General features: G+C 48.0%; 1 protein-coding gene across 2 annotated transcripts in view; it reads right to left on the reverse strand.

Moving 5' to 3' along the window:
• The window catches only part of fancm (FA complementation group M), a 129,988-nt gene extending 120,011 nt beyond the window's left edge, over positions 1-9,977 (reverse strand). For both annotated transcript variants that reach the window (XM_033027348.1, XM_033027349.1), the window contains exon 1: positions 9,092-9,977. In XM_033027348.1, the coding sequence (XP_032883239.1) occupies positions 9,092-9,656 (565 nt within the window). In that variant the 5' untranslated portion in view covers positions 9,657-9,977. The remainder of the gene's footprint in view (positions 1-9,091) is intronic.
• Between the last annotated feature and the right edge of the window lie 513 nt (positions 9,978-10,490).

The following is a 10,490-nucleotide window of genomic DNA, read 5'->3' on the forward strand; positions in this document are numbered from 1 at the left end:
AGAGAGGCGATTGCCTCCCTTTATGGAATTCCAATTACCATGCCAGGGCTCGAAATTAACGGTTGCCCGGGTGTCAATGGCCACCTAAAGTCCCGCCAGGCAACCTAAAAGCCATGTCATTTTGCCCGGCTTGGCAAGCACCCAGGACACCTATCGTTCAACTCTGAACGGGCCCCCCTCTCTCTCTCTGACACTCTTCGTCTCCGCCCATCTGTACCCGGGCCGCCGAGTCTCCGCTCTCCGGCCGCTCCTTATCCGCTGGCACGGCCAGCCGCCTTGCACATGCGCTCTGCCAGGGCCAGCACATCATCGGCTGCCCTGCACAAGCCCACTGCCACGGCCTGCACATCCTCCCCCTACACATGCGCACTGCCACGACAACTGATCGGCGCCAGGCACTTTCTCCCTCCCTTTGCATCGTGGGAGATCTGGCTGCCATTGCTGAGACTGCTGAAACCCTACATAGAATCACTCCCTGGAGCTGGAGTAATTCCCTGGAGTATCTTGCTTCTTGGTTTCCTGATCCTCCAAAAATATTCCAAATGGAATTTAAACTGGAGGTGGTGGAGGGTCCACCACCAAACTCCAAACTCCGAACAATAACAGCCTATTGCACTTTATCTGTTTATTTATTGTATATATATATGTTCTGTGGTATATAGACACACTGAACTTTTATCTCATGTTCTGTATTATGTTTACATATTCTGTTGTGCTACAGCAAGCAAGAATTTCATTGCCCTATCTGGGACACATGACAATAAAACTTTCTTGACTCTTGACTTGGACTTAAGCAAAAAAGTGTTCTTGGGGAAAAAAGAGCTACCTTAAATTTAGTTGCGTCTGGTTGGGTAACTATGGTAGAGTGAAGACAATTCCATGCTTTAATTGTGTGGGTGAACTCCATGGAGCAGCCAGCATCTCTGGATAGAATAAATTCGGGTAGAGACCCTTCTTTAGACTCCCTCTGGTTTTAGTTTAATTTAAAGATACAGCGTGGAAACAGGCCCTTTGGCCCACCAAGTCCACGCCGACCACCGATCACCCATACATTCTATCCCACACATTTACAGGGTTCTCACTTAACTTTTTTTCTCTGTTTCCAGCCAGGCAACCTAGGCAGCATTTTAGGTTGCCAAATGACAGTTTAGGTGGTCATTTAAAACGGCTTCGTGCGATAATGTGCTCGGACGAAGTGCGTGGTTACCATTCGGAATTATGCTCAATGAAACATTCACATATTATTTCTGCTTCAAAATAAAGTCACAACCTAAACATATTCACCAATCAAGACATGATATATACCACAATGACATGCAGCAAAATTATAATACAGTATATACAGTATCTCAACTCTTTACACGTTGCAATGAATGCAATTTCTATTATTTCCACTTCCAAACAGAAATGTGGTTGGATTATTCAGCGTATGATCAACCTCGACGAGACCAAGCGCATGCTTGCCGATCGCTTTGCACAACACCACTCAGTTCGCAATAACCAACCTGATCTCCCGGTGGCTCAGCACTTCAACTCCCCCTCACATTCCAAATCCGACCTTTCTGTCCTGGACCTCCTCCACGGCCAGAGTGAGGCCCACCGCATATTGGAGGAACAGGACATATTTACTTGGGTAGTTTACATCCCAGAGGTATGAACATTGGCTTCTCTAATTGCAGGTAGTCCTTGCTTTCTCCCTCCTTCCCCTCCCATTACCAGCTCCCCCACAGCCTACTGTCTTCGCCTCTTCCTTTCTTTTTCATGTCACCCCCCCCCCCCCCCGACATCAATCTGAAGAAGGGTCTCGAACCGAAACGTCGCCTATTCCTTCACTCCATGGATGCTGCCCTACCCGCTGATTTTCTCCAGCTTCGTCTATCAATGGGATCTCGCCACTGGCCACATCTGCCCATCTACTCCCCTGTTGGGTTTCCACAGAGACAGCTCACTCCATAACTCCCTGGTCAATTCATCCCTTCCCATCCAAACCACCCAGTCTCCTGGCACTTTCCCTTACAACTGCAGGAAATGCTACACTTGGCGCTTTACCTCCCCCCTTGACTCCATTCAAGGTTCCAAGCAGTCTTTCCAGGTGCGGCAGAGGTCGTCCTGCACCTTCTCCAACCTCATCTATTGCATCTGATGCTCTAGGTGTCAGCTGCTCTACATCGGTGAGACCAAGCGTAGGCTTGGTGATCGCTTCGCCCAACACCTCCGCTCGGTTTGCAATAGCCAACCAAATCCCCCGGTGGCTCAGCACTTCAACTCCCTCTCCCATTCCGAATCCGACCTTTCTGTCCTGGGCCTCTTCCATGGCCAGAATGAGGCCCACCATAAATTGGAGGAGCAGCACCTCATATTTCGCTTGGGCAGTTTACACCCCCAGCGGATATGAACATTGACTTCTCCAATTTCAGGTAGTCCCTGCTTTCTCCTCCCCTTCCCAGCTCTCCCTCAGCCTACTGTCTCCGCGGCTTCCTTTCTTCTTCCCGTCACCCCCCACCCTCACATCAGTCTGAAGAAGGGTCTCGACCCGAAACGTCGCCTATTTCCTTCGCTCCATAGATGCTGCCTCACCCGCTGAGTTTCTCCAGCATTTTTGTCTACCCATTCACACGTCCTGTTATCCCACTTTCCTCACCCACTCCCTACACATTAAGGGCAATTTTACAGAGACCAGTTAACCTACAAAACCAATGCGTCTTTGGGATGTGGGAGGAAACCCACAAGCTTGCAGGGAGAATGTGCAAATTCAACACAGTGCCCGAGGACAGGATCGAACACAGATCTCTGGCGTGTGAGGCAGCAAGTCTACCAGCTGTGCCACTATATTTTGTTTTCCAACACACAAAAAATCATATGTTGATAACGTTGGTTACTAAAAAAATGAAACTATCCATTTTCAGTCTTAAATCTCCAAGTGACGCTATGTCCCCCTTTACAGCTACTGTATGTTTTAATTCAGTTCTAGACTATGGGGCAGTACATTGGCCATAAAGTTGCTACCTAAAAGTGCAAGAGACCCAGAATTTATCCTGAATATGTGTGCTGTCTGTATGGAGTTTGCTCCTTTTCCCTTTGATCGCATGGGCTTTCTCCGGGTGCTCTTGTTTCCTTCCACATTCCAAAGGTGTGCATGAACCTATTTCAGCCCAACCCAAAACGTAATATTTTCCTTCGTCCAGAGATTCTGTTTGACCTGTTGAGATTCTCCAGCTTTGTCTATCTTCAGTTTAAACCAGCATCTGCAGTTCCTTCCGACACACACAATACTATACGATAGAACTATATTAATCCCAGGAGGGAAATTGTGTGTGTGTGTGTGTGTGTTATATATACACACACACACATATATATAGTTATATGTTCATATATAAATATACACCGTTTTGTTTTCTCGTTTATAACATTGTTTACAGAGTACTATGTTTACATATTCTGTTGCGCTGCTGCAAGTAAGGATTTTATTGTACTAACTGGGACGTGAGAGAATAAAACACTCTTGACTCTTGACTTACGTCGCTAATGTGTGGGATAGAACTAGTGTACGGGTGATCGGTGGTCGGCGTGGACTCGGTGGGCCGAAAGGCCTGTTTCCACGCTGTATCTTTAAATTCAACTAAAAACACTAAAACCAGAGGGAGTCTAAAGAAGGGTCCCGAAAAGTCACCCAATTTCTTCTATCCAGAGTTGCTTGCTGCTCCATGGAGTTCCCCCGCACAATTAAAGCATGGAATAGTCTTCACCCTGCCATAGTTACCCAAACAGATGCAACTAAATTTAAGGTAGCTCTTTTTTCCCCCAAGAACACTTTTTTGCTTAAGTCCAAGTCAAGAGTCAAGAGAGTTTTATTGTCATGTGTCCCAGATAGGATAATGACATTCTTGCTTGCTGCTGCACAACAGAATATGTAAACATAATCCAGAACAGGAGATAAAAGTTCAGTGTTTTTATATACCATAGACCATATATATACACAATAAATAAACAGATAAAATGCAATAGGCTGTTATTGTTCAGCGTTTGGTGTTTGGTGATGGGCCCTCCACCACCTCCAGTTTAAATTCCATTTAGAATATTTTTGGAGGACCAGGAAACCAGAGTTACTCCAGGGAGTTTCTCCAACTCAAGAGAGTGATTCTGCGTAGGTTTTCAGCAGTTGCGGTGAGGCGGCTACCAGACAGCAATGGAGGCAGAACTCCCACAATTCAAAGCGAGGGAGAAAGGCCCGGCGCCGACCAGTTGCCGTGGCAGTGCGCATGTGCAGGGCGGCCGGTGATGTGCTGGCCCTGGTTGTGTGCATGTGCACGGGGAGGATGTGCTGGCCGTAGCAGCGCGCATGTGCAAGGCGGCCGGCCATGCCGGCGGAGAGCGGAAAGCGACAGAGAGAGAGCTGGAGAGGAAGGCCCGCTCAGAGTTGAACGGCAGGTGGCCCAGGTGCTTGCCAAGCCGGGCAAAATGACACAACTTTTAAGTTGCCAGGCAGGACGTTAGGTGGCCACTGGCACCCGGGCAACCGTTAATTTCGAGTTCTGCTGAGGCTATTTCAAATTTTTAGCCTTTTCTTAAGAAATGGATAGAAGTTTAGATCTAGCAATTGAATTTAGATGAATTTAATTGATTAGATGAATTTGTTTTAGCTTTTAACTTTATCATTTCTACCCTTTTTTTCTAAGACTGCAAATAATAACTTGTTTCTGTTAATGCTGTTCAGTGTTTTTTATTTCTTTACATTTTAAACAGATGTCTCTGAAGAAGAAATGCAAAATTGTCAATTCAAATGCCCAGCAAAAGAGACTGATTTAGACAGCATTCGCAGAGATTATCCGAATTTGGACTACTCCAAATGTGACATTCTTAATAGGAAAGTAGTGGGCAGAAAGTCATGTCATGCGTGGTTTGAAGAGCAAAAACATGTAGTTTACAATGCCAAAATTGAAAGGTTGAGGAAAAACAAGGTGTACAGAGTTGCTTATTGGTTACAATCTGAGGAGTATGATGATGCTGCTGATTATGCCAATGTACCAGCTAGCAACTGATCTTCTCCATAAAGACTTGGTCTTTTGCTAGAAATTGTAATTTCTTTACCTGACTGTTACGGACTTACAGCATATAATACAATAATATTAAAGTTCTGATCTTGAGAATATCACATTTTTGAATTTTCAAGGCAGTCTCGGTGTTTATTACTATTTCCGTCACAACGGTCAATTTTGTAATTAGCTACATTTAGGTAACTAATTATATGCTTTAATTTCAGGTCATCCAAATAAGATGCTTCATATTTGTTTCAGAATGCTTCAATCTATAATAAATGAACATTTTATTCTTAATTTTTAAGAAAGTTATGGGCTTTTGACTGTCCTCGAGCTTTTGTGTTAAGTCAATGGAAAAGCAATAGGGAACAAGATGCTAGATGAAAATAACTTTTTTAATACTGAAGATATGAAAGTGAATTGGGTATCAAATTTAATTTCTTTTTATGCTTTATCTGATGGGATAAATTACAGGCTTGATTTTTTAAATCACAAAATTTTGTAACATGCTACATCATCGGCGTAAGCCGAAAGAACCATCTCCACCCCCGGCCCCGGTAAAGCCAGGCCTGCCAACCGCCTCCAGTGAAGGCACAGGAATGGCTCTACACAGATGGAATACAGCTGGCCAGACATGGGACATCCCTAACGTACCCCTCTCCTTAAGTGAATGGGGGCCAGCAAAGAGCCGTTGACCTTAACAAGGCATTCCGTAGCAGTGTACAAAAGCCGGATTCAGGCCTCGAAGTGCGGTCCAAATCCGAACGCCTGCAGCACGGGACACTCTGGGAGGGAGGGCCACTCCAGCGCTGCGCGCGGCCTGCACTGTGTTTCACGCGCTGCGAGTGATGTCACCCCCTGACTCGCAGTCCTTTGGTCGCCGCCAGCCCACCAGCCGCTTGCCGTCCGCCCCGCTCGCCGTTCAAGTCCGCCCTCTCCATCTCTCTTCCCCCTCCCTCTGCCCCCTCCCTCTGCCCCCTCCCTCTGCCCCCTCCCCCTCCCCCCGCTCCCGCCCTCTCTCCTCCCCTTCTCTCCTCCCTCTCTACCGCGCCTCTCCCCCCCCTTCCCCCCTCTCCCTTCCTTCTCTCACCCCCCTCTCACCCTCGCTCACCCCCCTCTGTCAACCTCCCTGTCTCAACCACCTGCTCTCCCTCACCCTCCTTTCCCCCTCCTCTCCCCCCCCTCCCCGCCCCCCCCCCTCTCCCCCCCCCCCCCCCCGTTATTCAAAAGATGAGCAAGTCGGGCTGGATTGAAGCCGCTGAACTTGCAGTCCTTTGGTTGACGCCCACCGCCCGGCCACCTGCCCGCCCCGCTCTCCTCCTCCGCCTCCCCCCCGTGACCGCACGTTGAGGGGACGGGTCCTAACCAAGGGCATGGACAACAGACACATTGGGCCACCTGCAGGTTCCTTTTCAAAATATAGTTAATCCAGACTTATAAAATTTTACTGCGGTTTCATTGTTGCTCAATCCAAATCCAGGTACTCACTCCCTATTGGCATTGTAGGAGTACCTTCACCTGCCATGTCAGCATCACTGTCTTAAGGTGAATTAAGAATAGGCAATAAATATTACATTGAATTGAAACATACATATGGAAACAGGCTCTTTGGCCCATGAAGTCACGCCGACCATTGATCACAAGTTCACAATAGATCTCTTTCACAATAGTTATCCCACTTTCACGTCCAATCCCTACACACTAGTGGCAATTTACAGAGGCCAATTAACCTATAATCCCTCACATCTGCAGGATGTGGGGTGGAAACCGGAGCACCCAGAAGAAACTCAAGTGATCACAGGGAGAACATGCAAATTCCAGAAAGATAGCATCGGAGGTCAGGGTCTAACCTGGGTCTCTGGCACTACAATTCAGCAGCTCTACCAGCTGCACCACTGTGTCAACCCTGGCCAGATGCCCAGGTGTCAAAAATTAATATTTCTGTTGATACGGACAAAAAAGCACACCAATGCCTCAACTTCCTCATCTATATTTATAACTAAAATTCTTCTCTTATTTGTGCTTGTGTGTGTCTGTGTCTGTATGTGTGTTTTTCTACCTTTGTCAAAACGCTACGCGGTAGCTCTATTTTTACATATTCTGACACATTTTTCCCCTCCACGCGGTAATCAGGTTCACTTAAGATTTCACAAGTTATTGACGATTCCAGTTTAAAAAAAAGGCAAAAAACACTTCTTTTCCAAGACTTTCCACTGATGATGTCACAATCCCACTTACAGTGCACCAATCACAATGGGCTCTCAAGCTGCCGAGTGCCACAATGACATCACAATGGGACGTTGCCAACTGTAACCACAGCTTCTCACAGACAACCTTTTTTCCAGGAGCTTCCAGTGATGATAATCACAATGGGCCCTCAAGCTGCTGAGTGCCACACCCCCCGTCCCCCACCCCCGGGTTATTCACACCCCGCCCCCTCCCCACCAGGGTTATTCACACCCCACTGCCCCCTCCACCCCCACTGGGTTATTCATGATTAAAGTATCACAAAAACCCCAAACCACCTTCTAAAACACCAGCTTCCAGTGACGTCACAATGCCGGGGGGGGGGGGGGCTATCAAACTGTACAACTCCTCCCCTTCTGTCGTAGAGTAGAGTGAATCCCCCCCCCCCCCCCCAATATGGTACAGTGAAACAGAATATTCCACCACCTTCCAGTGACGTCAGGGGGGGGTCTCATTTTAAAAACAGCTTCATCAGCTCCCCAATGCACACCATTGGGGGATGAGTCTGCACTTAGTCTAGTAATAAAAGAGAATTGCAGATGTTGGTTTACATCCAAGATAGATAAAAATTGCTTGTGGAACTTAGTGGGTCACGCAGCAACTCTGGAGAAAATCGATAGGTTCTGAAAAAGGATCCCGACACGAAACGTCACCAATTCATTTTCTTCAAAGATGCTGTTAACCTGCTGAGTTACTCTAGCATTTTGTGTCTATGTTTACATATCTGCTGTACTGCTGCAAGTAAGAATGTCATTGTTCCGTTTCAGGATATATGACAATAAACCACTTTTGACATACTTGATTTACCTGGACTGCATGCAGAAGCATTTTTTAGCGGTACCTCGGTACACATAAAATAATTTCAATTCTTAACTCGGTTAATGTCAAAACCACAGTTATGATACGATAGAACGTTATTTATCCCAGGAGGGAAATTGATCTGTCAACAGTAATAAAACACAAGATACATGAAACATGAAATTAAAGTGATGAGTGGAAAGGGTTGGGGGATGTGCAAAGATTGGGGGGGGGGGGGGGAGAGGGGATTCACTCTACTCTACGACAGAAGGGGAGGAGTTGTACAGTTTGATAGTCACAGTGAAGAAGGATCTCCTGTGGCGTTCTGTACTGCATCTTGGTGGAACCAGTCTGTTGCTGAAGGTACTCCTCAGGTTGACTAGTGTGTCATGGAGGGGGTGAGTTGTATTGTCCAAGATGCTCCACAGTCCCGCCCAAGACCACCTCCAATGAATCCAACCGCCCCCAGGATGGAGCCAGCCTTCCTGGCGAGTTTGCTAATCCTGTTGGTGTTCATGGCCTTCACCCTGCTGCCCCAGCGCACGACAGCGAAGAGGATGGCACCTTCCCCAGAGAGCCTATAACAGAGCCAAGTATTTGCTTGGGCAGCTTACAACCCATTCGTATGAACATTAATTTCTCTAACTTCAAGTAACTCCTGCACTCCCCCTATCTCCATCCCTCCCCCACCTAAGTCGCACCAGGTTCTCGTTCTCACCTAACTATGGCCTGTTTCCTTTATCATTTACTTTTTTACATATCTTTCATTCAATTGTGCTATATCTCTCTACATCACTGTCTATATCTCTCGTTACCCTGACTAGTCTGAAGGAAGGTCTCGACCCGAAACGTCACCCATTCCTTCTCTCCAGAGATGCTGCCTGCCCCGCTATTAGCCAGCATGTTGTGGCTATCTTTGGTTTAAACCGGCATCCTTCCGACACAAGTATCAAACCTGATGACCGTCAACCTCTAGGTGTTCAATCAGTTACAGTAACACTAATATTTACCTGTCATTTCTGCCATGTGGCTCTGCGGGATGCCCATCACCTTGTAACAAGCTTCGATCTGCTGAGCGACCAGAGGTTTCGTTGGGGCCATGAACACAATTTTCCCCGCAGGGTACCAGCGGTAGAAGTTGTACATCGACACGGCAGCGATGAAGGTCTTGCCCAGGCCAGTGGGCAGACAGACCAGCGTGTTATGGAAAAGGGCGGCGTGGACCATATCGAACTGGTAGGTCCGGATCGGCCAATTATTTGGATAAATCCACACGTCCCCAGCGGACAGGTCGAAGCCAGAAAGAGTGGTGCCGGTCTCGACCCGCTGACTGCCACAGCCCAGGCCCCGCTCTGCCTCGAACACCGCCACCAGCAGCACGTCGTCATCTTCGCCGTCCTCGAAGCCGCCCGGGGCGGCCTGAGCTGCTGCTATCGCCGCCGCCTCCTCCTCCTTCTCCGGGCGCCGCCTGCCCTGGGCCGGTAGGCCCACCGGCCTGCCCGCAGTACGAGGCTGCCGTGCACTCGCTCCGGTGCCCCAACTCTGGAACAGAGTCCGCTGCCGCCCGCCGCTCATTCGAGAAGTTGCTGCTGTTGCTGCTGGTGCCGAGACCGCGGGCGCCGCTCAGCATCGCCAGACGGCGGCGGTCAATCGCTGCTCGAATCCGGCGCCTTTCCTAGGTCAAAGGTGACCGCGCAACTCCCTGCTCCTCTAGTATCTTTGTTGCTGGAGACACCGGCGTCTCCAATGCACCAGCTCCTGGGCTGGAAGAGTGAGCAACCTGTCAAACTCTGTCTGGGCGTTAGAAACTAGGAACTGCAGATGCTGGTTTGTCCCAAAAAACAAACACAAACTGCTGGAGTAACTGGCTGGTGCTGGTTATTCAGCATCCCTGGAGAACATGGATAGGTGCGTTTCGGGTCAGGATTTCTATCTGGTGTTCCCCACTTATTCAGGGCTAGGATGAGCAAAATTTGTATTGCACATTTCAAAATCATCTGTAATCTTATCTTAGGGGGCTATATGATCTTATTGAATGACATACAGGCTCCTGCGCAAACTTTGTTCTGGCTGCTCATAATTTGAGCATTTGCTTATTGTCCCTGCTTGACTGCACTTGTGAAAGAGAAGCTGCATTGTGGCAAGGATGGATGCTGGTAAACATCATAAAATTGTGCCTAATTATGAAAAAATCAACAGTTACAGTGCAGGAGATACCTTAGCCTACATTTGTCTTATCAACTACCAAACGTGCCTAATGGGCCTGTCCCACGTTTTAATGGGACAGGCCCGTTTTAGTTGACTGCAGGAGACTATGCGGTCGCCACATGTTCGTGGGTGGTTGCCGGGTAGTCGCCTTCATGGTCGTGAGAAGTTCCCGCATTCTCGGAACTAGTCGCGTACTCATTA

Source organism: Amblyraja radiata, chromosome 9 (genome assembly GCF_010909765.2).
Source record: "Amblyraja radiata isolate CabotCenter1 chromosome 9, sAmbRad1.1.pri, whole genome shotgun sequence".
In the NCBI taxonomy this organism is placed as follows: Eukaryota; Metazoa; Chordata; class Chondrichthyes; order Rajiformes; family Rajidae; genus Amblyraja; species Amblyraja radiata.